The sequence below is a fragment of the Danio rerio genome, chromosome 4 (genome assembly GCF_049306965.1).
Source record: "Danio rerio strain Tuebingen ecotype United States chromosome 4, GRCz12tu, whole genome shotgun sequence".
Taxonomy (NCBI): domain Eukaryota; kingdom Metazoa; phylum Chordata; class Actinopteri; order Cypriniformes; family Danionidae; genus Danio; species Danio rerio.
In genome coordinates, this window is record NC_133179.1 from 56,481,279 (window position 1) to 56,500,526 (window position 19,248).

Genomic DNA, 19,248 nt, shown 5'->3' on the forward strand with positions numbered 1-19,248 from the left:
CCTACCCCTACCTAACATCACAGAGATACTGGAATCCCTCTCTGGTGCTGTCATCTTCTCCACCATTGGTCTCAACAGTGGGTACTGGCAGGTAACTATGGAGCCTGAAAGGGAATCCAAGACTGCCTTCATTGCTACCTCGGGCCTATACCACTTTAAAGTTATGCTCTTTGGACTTTAAAATGCCCCAGCAACATTCCAGCAATTAATGGAGTCTGTCCTAGCAGAGTTGCTGGGAAAAATGTGTTTTGTGTATATTGATGACGACATCATATACTCACCCTCAGTCACCCAACACTTCAAAGATCTTCAAAGTGTCATCACCTGGTTACACAAAGCTGGTCTGATCATTAACCTGAAGAAAAGTAAATTCTGCCAACATAAATGATCATTTCTTTGACATGTGGTGAACACCCAGGCCATTCCTGCTGATTCCCTTAAAGTAGAAGCGATAAAATCCTACCCGGTTCCAAAAAAACATCAAAGACGTTAAAAGATTCCTTGGATTGGCAGGGTGGTACCATATGTTCGTGCCAAACTTTTCTCAAATTGCAGAGCCTATGAACTCATTAAAGAAAAAAGGGCGAATTTTTCAATGGACACCTCAATTTTAACAAGCATTGAAGAAATTAAAGACTTGTCTCACCTCACCTCCCATCCTTGGACATCCTGATCTCCAACTCCCCTTTGAGGTTTACACCGATGCCAGTGATTCAGGATTAGGTGCAGTGTTGACACAACACAAGGCGCAAGGACAGGAGGAATTTATTGTCTATGGAAGTCGAACACTGACCAAACTGGAGGTTAATTACTTAGCTACAGGGAAGGAATGTTTAGCCCTACTATAGGCCAGGGGTTTTTAAACTGTGGGGCGCCAGCGCCTGTTAAGGGGGGATCGAGAAACTGAGGTGTGCACTCGAGTAAATTATGACGTTTTTTTTATGTTCACAAGAGTCAATCTGATTAGTCCCGCAGCTAACTATCAGGCACGAGGCACCTTTTGTAGTTAATGCGATCACGTAAAACATATACAAAAAATGGACCTGTGGCTTTTTAAAATTAATGACGGTGAAGTTAACACCGGTTAACCGTCTGACAAAAAAGATGACGAGTGCCCTTCTGAAGCATTAAAGCAAACGGATGACCAACCCTCCGCGTCAACGGGGATCTCCACACAGAGAGGTTTAACGCTTATTACAAAAACCAAAGGCCTGTGTGCATCAAAGCAACGGAAGTATGATGAACAGTACATACAATACGATTTATAACGAACCATGTCCACAATGTGTTGTGTGTTCAGAGGTCCTTGCAAATGACAGTTTAAAACCTGTGAAACTGGTGCGTCACTTACAGAAGAAGCATCCGATGTTAAAAGATAAGCCAGTCGACTTTTTTCGATGTAAAGAATCAGCATTAAGAGGACAAAAACAAACGATGACCAGTCAAACCACGCTGCAAGTAAAATCGCTTACTGCTTCAAATGAGGTGGCACATTTAGTTGCCAAGGCCAAATAGCCACATAAATTTCCAGAGAGCCTCATATCTCCAGCTGCAAAGGCCATCTGTAAAACTGTTTAGAGAGAAGTATGCAAGTTACATTGAACAAATTCCACTACCAGACAACACCATAAGCCGGCGTATAACTGATATGGCATGCGACGTCAAATGTCAGCTGATTAAAAAAAATAAAGAATGGGATTTCTTTTTTATTACAATTAGTTGAGTCGACAGACATATCAAACTCATCTCAACTACTTGTATTCGTCCGCTACAGTCATGAGAGAAAATTGCTTGTGGATCTACTATTTTGCTCATCAATGAAAAGACGTTTACAGGAAAAGATATTTTAGAAAAACTCAGCGGTCAACTGAATGAACTTGGTCTTTGTTGGGACAATTGTGTCGGTGTGTGCACTGATGGAGCGGGATCCATGTTAGGAAAAAATAAGGGACTCGCTGCTTTGGTTCATAAAGTAGCTCCGCATGTTTGTTTCACCCACTGTACGATTCGCAGAGAGGTCCTCGCAGCAAAAACACTTCCTGCAGACTTGAACGCAGTGCTTCAAACAGCAATACAGATTGTGAATTTCATAAAGACTTGTCCCACTAACAGTGGCGTAGCGCAAAATGCGGAGGCCCCCCTGCAGGGATCGCTGACGGGGCCCCCTGATGATGGGGGGGGGATACGTCATATGTCAATTTGCATATCATTGACGTCATCACGTTCTACCGTTTCTGTTTAACAGCACTATTGCACTACACTTTATATAAGCATGTTTATTTAACTAAATTTATTGCTGTTTGAATACAGTATAACATTATAGATGTGTAACGTTAGTGAATGTGCAGCAATCTCTCATATGTATTAAACTCAGACAAGTTCAGAAATTGTCACTAAAATATCTGTGATTGTGAACAAGAAAAGAATAAACGGTCCAAATAAATTGTTAAAATAAAGTAGAAGTAGATCGGTTTGACTGTACAAGGGAAATACCTTCACACTGCCTGTGCTAAATCATTTGTCGTCGGTACGCAGAGGGGTGATCTGCTCTCGGGCTGCAGGTGGGAGAGGCTGCTGTACGAGGACTGACTGGGCCGCCTGTCAGTGCTGTGAGGCGGGGGAGGGGCCGGCGGCATCACACGCAGCTCGTTGAGAAGAGTAGGGACGGTACGGTATGGAAAAATGACAGTCTAAAAAAATCTCCAATAACACACAAAAAAGTCGCTAGATTTGTCGCTAGGGGGGTCTGAAAAGTCGCTAAATCTAGTGACAAAGTCGCTAAGTTGGCAACATTGGCGGCAAGCAATCAGAATGAAGTAGTCCACCGCTTGAGAGGTGTTCAGAGAACACAGACGTGTGAACTTTGGTTCCGACCACAGTTGTTCCCAACAGTTTATTGAAAATCGCGACGACGCGGGGCCCCCTAATCACTGCGAGCCCGTCCGCTACACCACTGCCCACTAAATCAAGACTGTTTGCCTTGTTGTGCATAGAAATGGGGTCCGAATATGAGTCGTTGCTTTTGCACAAGGAGGTTAGATGGCTCTCCACAGGCAAAGTCCTGCATCGTATTTTTTCATTGCATTACGAACTGAGGATTGATTGTGGATCTTCCTTTACAAGTTATTTTACTGACGCTAAGTAGCTCACAGATCTTACATACCTGTCTGACATATTTGATAGGCTTAATTCGCTTAATTTGTCCCTTCAAGGCCGTGTTCAAACCTACTAAATCTAAACATGTTCCTGACCTTGGATGAATTTATCACAGAAAATGTGTTTAACTGGGATACTACTAAAACGGAAATCACTCTCCATCTGCAATCTCTGTCTGCACATTTCAATAGGTATTTTTCTGAGCAGCATAATTGGAACCAGTACGACTGGGTTCGTAAACCCTTCATCAAAAGCACAGTGAGTCTGTCATCAAACCAGCTGGATGCCCTTCTGCACCTTTCAAGTGACCGTACTTTGACCCATCTCCATTGCAGAAATCTGGGAAGAGCAACACAAAGACCCAGATATAATCAAGATATTTCAGAACCTAGCAGACAGACATTCTACTGTGCAATCCTAGAGGAAACACTGGAATTATTTCCCATGCGAGAGGCCACTGCCCAGACAGAAGCCAAATTCTTCAGAGAAGAAATACTTACTTGTTGGGGAGTACCAGATTCCATTCTATCTGACCGAGGCACACAGTTCACATCAGCAGTTTTCTCTGAAGTTTAAAAATGGAAAATCAAACAGAAAATGACAAAAATCAAATAGCCTACCACCCCCAGACCAATCTCACAAAACGACTGAACAGAACCCTAAAACAAATGATTTCTGCGTATGTAGAAGATAACCATAAAAATGGGACCAATACTTACCAGAACTTCGCTTTGCCATAAATTCTGCAGTCCAAGAAACCATCGGCATGACTCTAGCAGAGCTTCTACTCGAGAGGAAACTCCAAGGTCCTGTAGATAAGTTACTGCATGGACACAATTTACACCGATTCTCCGGCCTACGACGTTGCAGAACAACTGTCAAATTTGAAAATGAAAGCAAGTGAGTTCAGAAAAAAAGCTATGGCAAGACAACTCCGCAGTTACAATAAAACAGGATGAGAGGCATCCTATAAAGAAAAAGACAGTGTCAGGGTAACTTTCCTCAGTCAAGTTTATTGCATAATTTTACTGCGAAGCTTACAAAAAAATGGAAAGGACCCTACAGGATAATTCAACAGTTAGGACCTCTGAGCTATCGTGTTGCACTGGAAAACACTGGAGAGGATGTTTGAACCGTAAATGTTTGTAATCTTAAGCCTTGCTTTCCAACAGCTGAAGAACTGGAGAATCAGGAGAAAGAAAAACTTAAGGCCATTTTGCTCTAACCACTAGATTAAGAGGAGTTTCTTGGTTTCTGACATCCCTTTTTTAAACAACCAGGGGTTGTTTTTTTTGTTTTTTTTTCAAGGGGGAGAGTGTGGCAAGACTATGCCTCCCCCAAATTTTTTCTTCTAAGCTCCAATAGGGGAAGCTAGTCAAACCTGCCCTTCCAAAAACTTCCAGGGTCAAGTCGAAGAAAACGGAAGTTCAGGTAGGGAAAAGAAGATTAAAGAGGGAGGAAATGGAAAAGTGAGAAGAAGAATTTTGTTTCTTTTGGGTTTGTGTGTTTGTTGTGCCAGAGAATGGAGAAAGGAAATGTGCGAGGTTGAAGAGCTGTTGGTTCTTGGCGTGTGAAGAAAAAAAAAGACTGTGGCAGAATGGACGCAGTGTGCCCGGCAAACTTTACAGTGGTCATTTTGTGCAAGCAGTCTCTTGGATCCTCGGTGGAGTAAGTGGGAAGACGAATCCTTTCCTGAAGCCAACGAAAAAGTCAGTCTGGTAGGAAGGAGCCTCCCAAAATGAAACTTATCAAGGGGTGGTACCAATCGATGCTAATAGCCCGGGTCAGTTCATTGTATTCATTCATACACCCACACTGAAAATCTTTACACACGTTGCAACCCCATAAAACAGGCTTTTTGTTCATTACTCATTCCATCATTCCCCCTTTACACTAGCTATAATTTATTTTTGAACCGTTTTGATTTTAGTTTGTTTCTTTTATTGTTTGTTGTACAAGGATGGTTGATTTTGTTTAGAAACCTTTACAAATGGGGTGATTCCGCAGTGATGTTGTATTTTTTATTTTTTATTGTTAAATATATAACTGTTGAGCCAATGTACATGTGTGTGTGAGTTCTTATTTAAAGAGAATTTTTAATTTATTTTATTTTTATTTTTGATTATGAAATGGTGGAAATTAATGCTTGCTGTGGCTATCCTTGACAAGATAAACTTGTTTGGCGCCCATAGGTTATAAATAACCTATACTTTTTTGTTCGAGGTCCACTGGGAGTAGGATGAAAGGGTCTGGAAAAGCCATGGATTTCACTTCTTACATGGACTAGCGATAAAGCAGTCAACTACTATGCTGACGGCCCAACTTCTAATCCCGCTGGGAGCAGTTTTTGAAAGTTCATTTGTTTTGTGTTTTTTTTTCTTTCTTTGAAAGACTTAAACAAAACTTATTTATCCAAAACCACCACTGTTACAATACAAATAAAAATAGGTCGTTTACAGCTTTTAAATCTGTCTTATCAATATTATCAAAATAACTTTTATGATCCATTATGTAAGAAACTGAAAACTGGACTGAAACTGTTTCAATTTACTATAACTTTAATGTTAAGTGGCTTTGACACAATTTATGTTGTAAATGCTCTAGATAAATAAAGATGAATTGAATTGTATCTGCTTAAATGTGTACACATTAATGGACCAAACAACATATGATCTGATTATTTTACATTTAATGTGCATTAAAATTACAGTGTGTGTAGCCAATGTTTCCTGTGTCTTTTCACTTTTGAGCTTTTGATGAGAGTTTTTAAGACTTAATGAAAACTAATGTTTTATTTATTTCTTTCAGATCGCATTGAAGATAATGAGGGGAGTAAAGAGGAGGAACATCATGTCAAAATTGAGGAAAAAAATCATTTTTTGAAAAGGAGAAAAAAGAATCGTTTCACCTGTACTCAGTGTGGAAAGAGTTTAGCAAACAAAAGCAAACTTAAGATTCACATGATCATCCACACTGGAGAGAAACCATTCACATGCACTCAGTGTGGGAAGAGTTTTAGCCAATCATCACACCTTAATCAACACATGATGATCCACACTGGAGAGAAACCATTCACATGCACTCAGTGTAGGAAGAGTTTTTACTGCTCATTCTCCCTTAATCGACACATGAGGATCCACACTGGAGAGAAACCATTTGCATGCACTCAGTGTGGGAAGAGTTTTACCTGCTTATCACACCTTAATCAACACATGATGATCCACACTGGAGAGAAACCATTCACTTGCACCCAGTGTGGGAAGAGTTTCAGCCAATCATCATCCCTTAATCAACACATGAGAATCCACACTGGAGAGAAACCATTCCAATGCACTCAGTGTAGGAAGAGTTTTTACCGCTCATTCTCCCTTAATCAACACATGAGGATCCACACTGGAGAGAAACCATTCACATGCACTCAGTGTAGGAAGAGTTTCAGCCTATCAACATCCCTTAATTACCACATGAGGATCCACACTGAAGAGAGACCATTCACATGCACTCAGTGTGGAAAGAGTTTTACCCGCTCATCATACCTTAATCAACACATGAGGATCCACAATGAAGAGAAATCATTCACATGCACTCAGTGTGCGAAGAGTTTTACCTGCTCATCACACCTTAATCAACACATGATGATCCACACTGGAGAGAAACCATTAACATGCACTCAGTGTGGGAAGAGTTTCAGCCAATCATCATCCCTTAATCACCACATGAGGATCCACACTGGAGAGAAACCATTCCAATGCACTCAGTGTGGGAAGAGTTTTAACTGCTCATCCTCCCTTATTAGACACATGAGGATCCACACTGGAGAGAAACCATTCTCTTGCACTCAGTGTGGGAAGAGTTTCAGCCTATCAACATCCCTTAATTACCACATGAGGATCCACACTGGAGAGAGACCATTCACATGCACTCTGTGTGGAAAGAGTTTTACCCGCTCATCACACCTTAATCAACACATGAAGAGAAACCATTCACATGCCCTCAGTGTGGGAAGAATTTCAGCCAATCAAAATCCCTAATTATCACATGAGGATCCACACTGGAGAGAAACCATTCACTTGCACTTAAGCTGCGGTCACACTGGACTTTTCTTGCCATAGACTTCCATTCATACGCACGTGAATGCGTCAGACCGGAAATGCAAGTTCGTGCCTCAAGTCTTGCAGTTCATTGCCTTGCAGAGTTCAAGCTCGATGAATTCTGACCTGCAAAATTGCATAACTTGACTGTGTGAGACCTATCGAAGATCAAAACATGACCTCTCTGGACAGTTAGTAAAATATAGACCAATCGTTTGCTTTTTAAATGTCTGATCATCTTGTTTAATCCAGCTCCTTTTCACAGCGCTGTTCAACAGAATTTCGCATGCTCAAATTCTAATGTGACCGCAGCTTTGATGTGGGATGAGTTTCAGCAGCTCCTCAGACTTTTATTAAACACATGAAGACCCACACTGGAGGGAAACCATTCACATCTACTCAGTGAGACCGTACAGATCTGGTCAGTGTCTACAGAGTTTCACTCATTCGGCGCAGCTTAAGAAACACATGGACAAAAAGTTGCACACATGACATGAATGCAGCAAAACATTATCTCATGTGCACAGGATGTTTCATGTCTGAATAATGTTTGAACAGGCTATAAATAACAGTATAATAGGTATACTGTTTTCCAACAATCCTACACTGCAGTAGATGGGGTTGTAAATGTGTCGCGCTCCTTGCATTTATGTAAACACAATGATGGCGGCTGAGAGAAGAACAGTTTCATAAACATCTGGATAACAGCACCTCTGCGGCTTGAAATCTCATCTGTTATCCACTCTCCAGTGTGTTCATGTAGCTAGTGTTGTGTTGGATGATGTTATCTGTCTGATTCCCTGAATGAGAAATCCAGGTTGGAGTATGTGGTAAATCGTGATTGGATGCCTGCATTGCTCATCAATGGGTATATAAAAGTTGTTGTGCTAGCTACCCCAGGACCTGTGGCTACTCAGGAGTCCTCATGTCAAGACCTGCCATCTCATTGATTCTTTAACCTTATGGTTTTGTTTTGCGTTACTTATATCATGTAGTTAAAGTGTTGTTGTGATTTATATCCTAAGTTCTTTATCTTCATTAGTATCCCTAAACATTTGTTGGTTGCATTGATTGATTGTTCTATGAGTTACATTTTATAATAAATAATTTGAATTCAGGTTATTTTGTTGGCTCATCTTTCTTTTGTGCTGCGACTCAAACAAGCGGGTCAAAACACTTTGTAAAATGTGTCCGGTTGTATCCGAGATCTTGTCCTTTCAGTCATGACCATGGGTGACAGTAGGTACTTAGATTACCTTTCGTCTCAGCTCCTTCACCACAACAGACAATCACATTAACTCCATTACCAGCCGGCAGCTAGCTCTCTGCAACTCTCACATGGCCGCCCACTGAAGCTAAACAGGGCTGTGCCCGGTCAGTACCTGAATGGGAGACCACATGGGAAAGCTAGGTTGCTGCCGGAAGTAGTGTTAGTGAGGCCAGCAGGGGGCGCCCAACCTTTGGTCTGTGTGTTTGAGTGACGGGGACGCTATACTGCTCAGTGAGCACCGTCTTAAGATGTTAACGTGTGGTTGTTAAAAATGTAAAAAAAGAGTAGGGGTCATGGCCATATTCAATTGGCTTCATCATGTGTGGGCTGGCGCAAAATGGCTGCCGTTGTGTCATCCAGGTGGATGCTACACACTGGTGAAGTGGTGGAGGAGAACCCCCCCATTGTGTAAAGCGCTTTGAGTGCCCAGAAAAGCGTTTTATAAATGTAAGGAATTATTATTATTATTACTGCTGCCGCTGCACTGATCCATCTTTTAATCTCATATTACATTCCTCATGGCAAAAAAAATCAGACACTCTATTTGGGGTAAGGACTCTCTGCCAAACTGGAGGTGGCCACTGTTTTCCATTCAAGCATTATGGTTTCTGACTTAGAGGTGCTGTTTCTTTCTCTGCCATGTCACACTCAGCAGCAAACTGTCCCACTGCATGCTGAAGGTCCATGTCCAGAGTACCCGTGGGGTCTTAAAAGCATTGAAAAAGTCTTAAATTTGATAATCTCAAATTAAGGCCTTATAGCCTTGAATTTGGTATACAACGTCTTGAATTTTGTTACAAAGGTCTTAATTTTATGCATTTTTTTGCCTTTCCTAGGATTAAGTTCATACCGTAACAAAATGAACTGTTACTAATGTAGGCTATTTTAAAATTAATGCAGCGTAACGTTGAGTGCACCTCTACCTCCACGTTATAGCAGAAATCGCGAAACTGTGCGCACCCGTCATATGGTTACTTGAGGTGAGGTACAGAACAAGATAGTCACTAGCCCAGTTTGTCGGCTAAAATGGGAAAGTGTCGCTGTGGCCAAGGAATCCGAATTGAGTTTGGGTTAAGCCTGTGCCAGGAAATGACCGCAACGCCTACTGCTGTTGATGCCGGAAATATTTTAAGCTAACGTTAGAGACAGTGGATGTTACAGCCCTGGACTCCCATATGGGGGGTTGCCAAACACACCGTGTGTATTACTGCTTGTCAGCGCCAACCACCTATTGTGCAGTTCTGTGCACCGGAGGCCTCTTCGGTTACTGAAACAGCTTTACCGATCAATAACAAAGAAGTTTCTACATTAGAAGAATGACATTTTCTTCTTCCTGTTTTACGGTGGTCGATAACAAAGTTTTTGATGCGTTACTGCCACCTCTTGCTCTGGTTGGTGATGTAGCCAAACAATCATTGGGCTGACACGAGAAACTTGCTTGATTAAAAGATGACAGAGAGATTAGATTAGGGTGTAATTCATTAATGAAAAGTTGTAAAAATATATACAATATAATGCTTATTACAGAGTATTTCCCTTTACTATAAATAACTATAGTATTTTATTTGTGTAACACCTGGTTTTATTGGATTTTTAGTTTTTGCTGTTATATAACATAATTTGTTTCTGTTTGGTATAACATAATATTTACAGTAAATAACTGAACTGAATCATTTTTCATTGACAGTTTTATTAATCACTAAGATATGCTTGATTTGGATTTAAGTTGCTTCAATTTAAATATGAATATTGTTAGCTACACTGCTTTTGTCAAGGAGTTTTTAGCTTAGCTTGCTACATTTCCAAGAGGTAAGCTTTTAGTCTAGTTAAGCTGGCAATCTGGCTTTAAGAAAGGCCATTCAATTGAGACTGCCCTGCTCTCGGTCGTGGAGGATCTCAGACTGGCTAAAGCAGACTCTAAATCATCAGTCCTCATCTTGCTGGATTTGTCAGCTGCTTTTGACACTGTCAACCACCAGATCCTGGTATCTACGCTCGAGTCACTGGGCATTGCGGGCACTTTTATACTATGGTTCAGATCTTACCTCTCTGACAGGTCATTCAGGGTGTCTTGGAGGGGAGAGGTGTCCAACCTACAGCATCTAAACAGTGGGGTATCTCAAGGCTCTGTTCTTGGGCCACTTCTCTTCTCCATCTACACAACATCTTTAGGACCAGTCATCCAGAAACATGGATTTTCCTACCACTGCTATGCTGATGATACCCAGCTATACCTCTCTTTTCATCCTGATGATTCCTCGGTTCCAGCTCGCATTTTCAGCCACCCACCTTTATGTTTGGCCACAAAATACACCAAACTGGATTTCAAAGAATCCCAGCAGATGTTTTCTGTTAATCACATCTCCATGGTGCTCATTTAAGTTTCTTTGGTCTTGTCCAGTACTGCCTCTGGGAACAGTTTTCTGTATGACTTTCCTTTGTTAGCTTCCTTTACTTTTGTTGCCTCTATCTGTCAGATTCAGGCTGCCATCAATAAAATAATTACATCATTAATAACAATGTTTGTCCCAGTTGAGACAGTGAATAATTCAAATTTTATTTTATCTCTTTTGTAATGTAATAATGTACATGTAACGTAATTTTTTTTGAAGACAACATTTTCATTTACAAAAAAAAAATATTTTCTACATTTTGAAAACTACTGTTTGACTACATGTAAAAGCAGTGCATTCAAACTATTACTTTTGTATAACATGTCTTTATTGAGTTTTTTCAAGATTTTACATTACCCAAAAATGACCCTAGACAGGCTTAGGGAAAATAAATAAATAAATAAAATAAAATAAAAACAATAAAATAATAAATTACACATGTACATATACACATAAAAATATAATAAATAAATAAATAAAAATAAAATCAAGCACCAACTAACATCCCACAACTTCAGACTTCCGAAGCTTCTTCAATATCTCTGTTTTTTACAAAGTTCAAAAACAATTCCCAGATGTCACAAAATTCAGTGGATTTTTTCCTTATTATATATGTGAGCTTTTCAAGAGCCAAGCATGTTATAAGGTTTCTCAACCAAAATCCAATGGAGGGGCGATTAACTTTTTTCCAGCATAAAGCAATACAACGCCTTGCTTGTATTAAACATAAATCAATCAATTTTCTTTCTTTAGTAGACAAGGCACAACTGTATTCATACATATTCAATATATCAAAATATTACTTTAAAAGTTGAAGTTACTTATTTTAGTCTATTAGTAATTTAATCTATGTCTGTGAAATAGAAAATTAAAGAAGATTATTAATGTTAACTTTGTTACTGGATTATAATTAGGGATGAATTAATGCGTGTGCATTATTATATTATTGGTTTATTATTGAAGATGCATTAATGTGTGACCCTTATATTATCGCTTTATTATTAGTGATGAATTAATGTGTGAGCATTATTCTATTATTGGTTTATTATTAGTGATGCATTCATGCGTGATCCATATTGTTTTTTTTGCTTTGTGATTGATTTATTAGATTAGTTTATGATTAGTGATGTAGTCATATGTGAGCGTTATTATAATATTTGTTTATAATCAGTGACTGATGAAATGAGCCTTATATTTATTATAAGTGAGTGATTCATTGATGTGTTAGAATAATGCACGGGCATTATTGTAACTATGATAGTAAATAATAATATAAAGTGTTGTAATGTATAATAACTGCATTAAAATGTTTGTAGTAAAACTTTAAAGAGTGCTTGGTCGGCTAAGTTAATCTTACCAAATAACGTTATACAACATCTATAACAATCATATAATAATCGTGTTGTAGTAATTAATGTTACTGTAATGGATATTCATTTAAACCAACTTGTTATAAAAATACTTAGTTTGCAATTGTTGTCCGAATTAATCTGCAACGAATTCTGTTATTACAGTACAAATCTTGAATGGTATAAGGGCTCTGATTGGCCATAGCGTTCATTGTAACTCGGAACATGATTGGTTGCCTTAACCAAGAATAGGGTGAATCTTGGTTCCAGCTCGGGACGTGGTTGGCCAGCGTAACCATGAATTAAAAAAAAATCTTGGTTCCAACTCGGAACGTGATTGGCCGGTGTAGCCTAGAATAACCACGACTTACAGGTGCCAGTATGCGCCACTGGCCCAGTCTGCACTGTGTGGCATATTTGCTGACATATAACAGAGACTAAAACATTGCTCACACTTGTCATTTTGACTGCAATCTTGTTTTAGGTTGGCACTTTGTTTTTGAATATCGTCTGCTTTTCGAATGCGTATCTGTGCTGCAGTAGAATGCCTTAGCCTCACAGCAAACATTTTGGTCTACAAGCTGTTACTGCCGTCTTCCCAGGAGAGTGGCTGTACTGGTTTCTTCTGGAAGTCCTGAGGGATGTACGGGACCAAGACATGAGAGCAGTTGGGGCAGCCTTTGAACCCAGGAGAGCACCCCACAGGCTCTGTGCTGGCGGCCCCAGAAACTCGATTCACTCCAGAGTAGAACCGAACAACTCCGGCAGGGGCAAACCGCGACCGCACTGCACTGAGAGCAACGCAAAAAATTCCTGAACGAGCCAGCCAGGAGTCGAATCCTAGAATCTTCTGATCCGTAGTCAGACGCGTTATCCATTGCGCCACTGGCCCAGTCCGCGTCAGCAGTGCTCAGTAGCATGCTGATTGGAAAGAGGACACGGCTCGGTGAACATGGAGTTCCTTCAACGCATGCTGTGCTTTGTCGTCATGGCAAGTTGTGGTGTCGATAGGATGCTCTTACACCGAGCATGTGACAGTCCCTCCCAAGAAGAACTGTGATCCAGGCTCTGAGACTTTCTCTTCCCCAGGAGGAGGTTGCAAACGTTAGAGTTATTTTTGTCAGAGCAGCTGCAGCACACCTGGGTGGAGGCCCACAGCTAGACTTGAGGGCAACCTTCAGCCAGACCTTCCCTGGTGGTCTAGTGGTTAGGATTCGCGGCCCGGGTTCGATTCCCGGTCAGGGAACTTCCTTTTCACCTCCATGCTGAACTTTGAGCAGTGGTGAACTCACTTGGCGAAGGCAAGAAAGCGGCTCTGGGCGCAAAAGATGTCCTTCGAGCCGGAGTCGAACCAGCGACCTAAGGATTGCCATCATCCCACCTACAGTCCTCCGCTCTACCAACTGAGCTATCGAAGGCTTACAGGGGAGCTCCACAACCACATCCTATAAGGTGGCTGCAATCCGACCGCTGGCCAAAAAGGACAGAAGCAAAAGCACTCAAGCATTCCCATACCGGGAGTCGAACCCGGGCCGCCTGGGTGAAAACCAGGAATTCTAACCGCTAGACCATATGGGAACTGCCACTTTGGAAAGCCAGTCTTGGCACAAACTCCAGTTCATTCTGATCGCTGGCACGTCCCTGCTCCGCTTGCACAAGTGCCACTCATACACTTACGCACTCTCTCATACACAGTTTCTTGGTTTCCGTAACCGAGAATCTTCTGATCCGTAGTCATAAGCGCTTACCTTTGTGCCACCGTCACTCTGTTCAGCACCTTGTTAGCACATTGCTTGGAGCAAGGACAAGGCTCTGTCAACCCGGAGTTCCTTCACCACACATTCTGCTTTGTTTTTATGGCAAGAGGTTGTGTGGATGGGATGCTCTTACAGGATTCCTGACAGTCCCTCCATAGAAGACCTGAGATCCAGGGTCGGAGACTCTCTCCTCTCCAAGAGGAGAGCTGTAGTAGACATTCATAAAAATAAAAAAATATATATATAAACTGCTTACTCTGAGGTTGTGTTTAGGGTTGGGGTAGGAGTAAAATTGATTAAAACAGCAGGTTACCGTGAGGTTGGGCCTAGGGCTGGGGTAGGTGTAATTTTAATAAACTGCGATAGGTTGTATTCTGTGCCATGTACGAGACATTGAATCAATGAAACCCACATGGAGGTTTGTTACTGTGAGGTTGGGTTAAGAGTTGGGGTAGGTTGGGAGGTTGATAAAACACAGCAGGAAACTGTGAGGTTGGTTTAAGGATTGGGGTAGGTTTGACATTCAAACATAACTGGTTGGACACAGTGTCTTGTACCAGACATTAAATGAATGAAAACTCCAGGAGGTTTGTACAGCCCACTTGGAGCTCAAGTCTCACCCGCTTGGAGCTGACCAGGCCATTTGGAGCAGGCTCCGATTTCTATTTATACCTTTCTCAGTCAGGTAACTTCCTTTTCATTAGTATGAGCGTCTGCACTGTGTGGCATATTTGCAGACATATAGCAGAGACCGAAACATTGCTCACACTTGTCTGAGGTGGTCATTTTGACTGCAATCTTGTTTTAGGTTGGCACTTTGTTTTTGAATATTGTCTGCTTTTCGAATGTGTATCTGTGCTGCAGTAGAACGCCTTAGCCTCACAGCAAACATTTTGGTCTACAAGCTGTCACTGCTGTCTTCCCAGGAGAGTGGCTGTACTGGTTTCTTCTGGAATCCTGAGGGATGTACGGGACCAAGACATGAGAGCAGTTGGGGCAGACTTTGAACCCATGGGAGCACCCCACAGGCTCTGTGCTGGCAGCCCCAGAAACTTGATCCACTCCAAAGTAGAACCAAGCAACTCTGGCAGGGGCAAACTGCAACTGCAGTGCACTGACTGAGAGCAATGCAATAAATCCTGAACGAGCCAGCCAAAAGTCGAATCCAGACTCTTCTGGTCCGTTGTCAGACACGTTATCCATTGCGCCACTGTGCAAGGAGTGCTCATTAGCATGCTGTTTGGAAAGAGCACATGGCCCGGTAAACATGGAGTTCCTTCAACGCATGCTGTGCTTTGTTGTCATGGCAAGTTGTGGTGTCGATAGGATGCTTTTACACAGAGCATGTGACAGTCCCTCCGTAGAAGAACTTTGAACCAGGCTCTGAGACTTTCTCTTCTCTAGGAGGAGGTTGCAAACGTTAGAGTTATTTTTGTCAGAGCAGCTGCAGCACACCTGGGTGGAGGCCCACAGCTAGGCTAGAGGGCAACCTTTAGCCAGGCCTTCCCTGGTGGTCTTGTGGTTAGGACTTAGCGCTCTTACTGCTGTGGCCCGGGTTCAATTCCTTGTCAGGGAGCTTCCTTTTCACCTCCATGGTAAACTTTAAGCAGTGTTGGCGATGATCTCTTCACGAAAGCAGCTCTGAATGCAAAAGATATCCTTCAAGCCGCACTGTAAGACGTAATAAGACACACTCTGGCACAGACATCCAGTCTGCACACTGGAATACACGCTATTATCTCATGGTTAAGACGCAGCTTCAAAAATTAGTTTCAAACCGGAAGTACAAATTTGCTTGAAATAACGCAAAAACAACCAATTTACACTTTTTAGTGAAATATTTGTGTCCTAATAGTGTTTTTAGCAGTGTGGGACACATATACGACTATCAACAGCTCAAAAAATGTGTTTTGGAGTTTCGTGACCCTTTAAGGTACAAATGGTAGAGAACATACACACATGAAAATCTTACTTTGTTTTTCTTTTAACTAAGTATATTTTTATATGATTTGTTGTTTTGTCTCAAAATATTTTATGTAGGACACAAATGCCTCAAATGCAGCTTTAACATCATTGGAATAAATTATATTTATCATATTCAAATGGAAAAGCTAACATATTAAAAAGGAATAATTATTTACAAGGTTACTTTTATATCTGCATTTTTATAAACTAAAGCAGTTTTGTCCCCAAACCTTTGAAAAATAGTCCATTTTGTCTTTATATTTTTAGATGCTTCATTTATTACTGATTTTACTTTATGCTTTCAAAATATGTAACTATGCATTTGAAGTGATATTGTGCTATTTTGCTACATAGTAGAAGTTTTTTTGTTTTGTGTTAAAGCCACAATGGCCCTGCATAAAAGTGCTTTACTGGGACCTTATTGGCACATTTTGTGCCTGGACTCAACTTAGTATTAGTGGGACCTTACTATTTTGTTAATTACTAAATGCCCACAGAGCATGCTCATAGGACATACTTCTGACTCAGATAGTATACCTATACTTCGCCCATTGTGGCTATATACACTACACTTTGTGTGGACTTGCTATGGGCCCAAAGTGAACTTCTGTTTCGAGTGGGCCAGCCCACAGTTTGATCTAGCAACATTGTATATGTTTTTGGTATAGACCAAGTGTGCCGCAAGCCTACGTTTGAGTGAAGGTTTCGGCCGTTAGATCGCCCCCTGGGGGCTGGCTGCAGTACAAGTCATAAAGCCCGCCTCCTCCGTGTTAATGAAGGAGACTTGAGCCCAAATAAAAAAAAATATTACACTTGCAATAAAATGTCCCGAAAGATAGTTCTGGTCGATTAAGGCACTGGTTATTGTGCTGAAATAGGTGCAGATCTTCATTTTTGTAAACAGTTTGTTTTTAGCAGTAATTTAATGCTGGGCGTGTCATCGTGATTGACAGCTGTGATTGACAGTTTCTCAAAGCGCGGCGTCTGAGCTTCGGCAGGAGACTGAAGTAGACTGAAATGTTATTATTCGATTTCTGTGTTATTTTACCATGACAAAATGAGTTCAGCAGTAAACTATAGTTTCTGACATACATGATCTGGTGGAACACTGTTTATTTGCTAAGTTCAGGGCTTTTTTCGGGCTTTATTAGTTTGCTGATACACGCCTAGCCACCCAGATAGCAAAACACAGTTCCGGCTAGATTCTCGCCTGCCGGAGACTTATCTCTTAGAGCTCAGACTGACTAATGTTACCTCTGCTGGACCTACTCCGGATGCCTGGACTCACTACCCAATTCCAGCCCGAGTCAATCGAGCCAGATGCGGCGGCCGAGCGAGCAGGCGCTGCCGCATGCGAGCCGGAATCAGCCCGCGACGCCGCGAGTAAGTTATGCGATGCGGCCTGGAGCTGGCGCGATTGAATATATAAAACCCTCATATTTGTTAACGTTATTACATCCATTTGTGTTGATATGACAGCAAACGCATGCTGAGAAGTTCGGGGGGCGTAGTTGATTTTACATAACGCGTTTGATTGGAAGCTCGACTCTGCTCATTTTCGCGGCTCCTCCTCTGGCTCCATCAGACAGTCCTTCTGCGCATGTCTGGCTCCAATTTCAGCAGTCTTTTGCGACAGTTTGTGCCCGTCAAGCAGGCGTTTTGCCCTCAAGGTGTTCAATGGGAAAAAGGGCTGTCGCGTCGTCCATATTTTTTACAGTCATTGGCTCGGACACTTTAATGGACACTTTAAAGTCACGCAGCATTTACATAAACATTTAAACAATTCATAAACATATTAAATAATGACATTTAATATTAAATCTTGATTTTAAACTTAATTTTGTTTTGTTTTAATAATAACCTGTTATATTTAAAACCTCTTGTAGTTTTATTTACTAAACTTTGCTTTTATTAATAACTATATTTTTATTTAGTGCCTCATTCGTTTAAAATGTAAAAAGTGTTAAACAAAAGTACTTATATCAGGTACAGAACAGCCAACAACATTAAAAACATCACCGGGTGGGCCATCGGTTAGCCACTGGTGTCTAGACGGCGATCCACCCACGGTAATCCGCTGGTGGCGTGCCACCCAAAAAAACGCCGGTGGGCCGACATAACTTTTAGAATGGGCGGCTTGCCGCTGGTAAGCCGACGGCGGTCCGCCCATATCAAGCCGCTGAATTTGTGCCGACCAAAAAACGCCGACGGTCCGCCAACTCATTGTTTGCTGGGCCCTTTTCACTTCTCATATGAAACCACACAAAGATGAGGCATAATGACAAAACAGTCTGATTACCTTTGTATTTCTGAATATATGTGTGTATTGGATTGACTTTAATGGAATAATGCTGCATAAAAATTACAATACAAAATTCACACAAACATACAAAAAGTGAAAATGACAACAAACAGGACTTAAAACTGAGAGAGAAATAGAATACAGCACATGCACATCCTAATGATTTATTAATAACATTTAGTTATATTGGATAGGTCACGTTATGTTTTACATAGATGTGTTTTGTTTTTGTTTGCGTGTAAATCTAAATAAATAACCATATTTAATGCTCTTTATGACTTTTTTTTTTAATTATCAACGAAAATACAAAAAAGGTATTCAACAAATCCAGTTATAAACCTTAGTAAAACAAAATAATAAAGTGTAATGTGTCAGTCTCATCCAATCAGCATTAAGTTGTGTCGTCAGCCAGTCGTTTCCCATCATGCTTTTGGTAACGCAGTCTTTTGAGAGCAACTGCGGTCGACTGCTCTATCCGAGGTACCCGCCTCGCGATCGCGAGAGTTTTTTGGCGCACGTCAGCGTGACATCAGAGCGAGGCGAAGGCAAGGCGGACACATTTCTAACCGGCATGCATCTTGCGGTGATCACCGGTGATCGATTCTGCGCAGATTTTGGCCAAGTCAAACGAGCCTATTGATACATTTCTCCTTCGTTTCCACTTTCTCACAGACGCACATATATTCATTTTTTGGAGTTGATCAAAACCTTTACTCTAAACATTTTAAGACAGTTAAAAAAACTTTTTTAATCCACTAAGACTAAGTGTTTAAAGCAAAATCTCAACATTCTAAAAGGTATAACAAATAATCTAATGAGTGTTTAGAGCTGAAACTTTACAGAAAAGGAGGTAAAATAGGTCTCCTTCATGTAAAAAGTATTCATTACTACTACACGTTTTAGTTCTTCTAACTAGTCTTGACTTATATATAGTTTTTCTCTGCGTTTGGACACTTTATCCTGTT

The 19,248-nt window shown here is 41.1% G+C and overlaps 2 protein-coding genes and 3 non-coding genes across 11 annotated transcripts in view; 2 read left to right on the forward strand and 3 right to left on the reverse strand.

Annotated features, from left to right (window-relative positions):
* LOC137489733 (uncharacterized) overlaps positions 1 to 8,367 on the forward strand; it is a 281,585-nt gene extending 273,218 nt beyond the window's left edge. For all 6 annotated transcript variants that reach the window (XM_073948560.1, XM_073948558.1, XM_073948557.1 and 3 more), the window contains one exon: positions 5,965 to 8,367. In XM_073948560.1, coding sequence (XP_073804661.1) covers positions 5,965 to 7,187 — 1,223 coding nt within the window. In that variant the 3' untranslated portion in view covers positions 7,188 to 8,367. The remainder of the gene's footprint in view (positions 1 to 5,964) is intronic.
* The window catches only part of LOC137491103 (uncharacterized), a 1,183,352-nt gene that overhangs the window by 314,832 nt on the left and 849,272 nt on the right, over positions 1 to 19,248 (forward strand). The window lies entirely within an intron of this gene.
* trnar-acg (transfer RNA arginine (anticodon ACG)) lies at positions 13,078 to 13,151 on the reverse strand. Its single transcript has one exon. It is a non-coding gene; the product is annotated as a tRNA-Arg (tRNA).
* trnay-gua (transfer RNA tyrosine (anticodon GUA)) lies at positions 13,591 to 13,677 on the reverse strand. The gene is given in 2 exon segments: positions 13,591 to 13,626; positions 13,641 to 13,677. It is a non-coding gene; the product is annotated as a tRNA-Tyr (tRNA).
* On the reverse strand, positions 13,766 to 13,837 carry trnae-uuc (transfer RNA glutamic acid (anticodon UUC)). The gene has a single exon. It is a non-coding gene; the product is annotated as a tRNA-Glu (tRNA).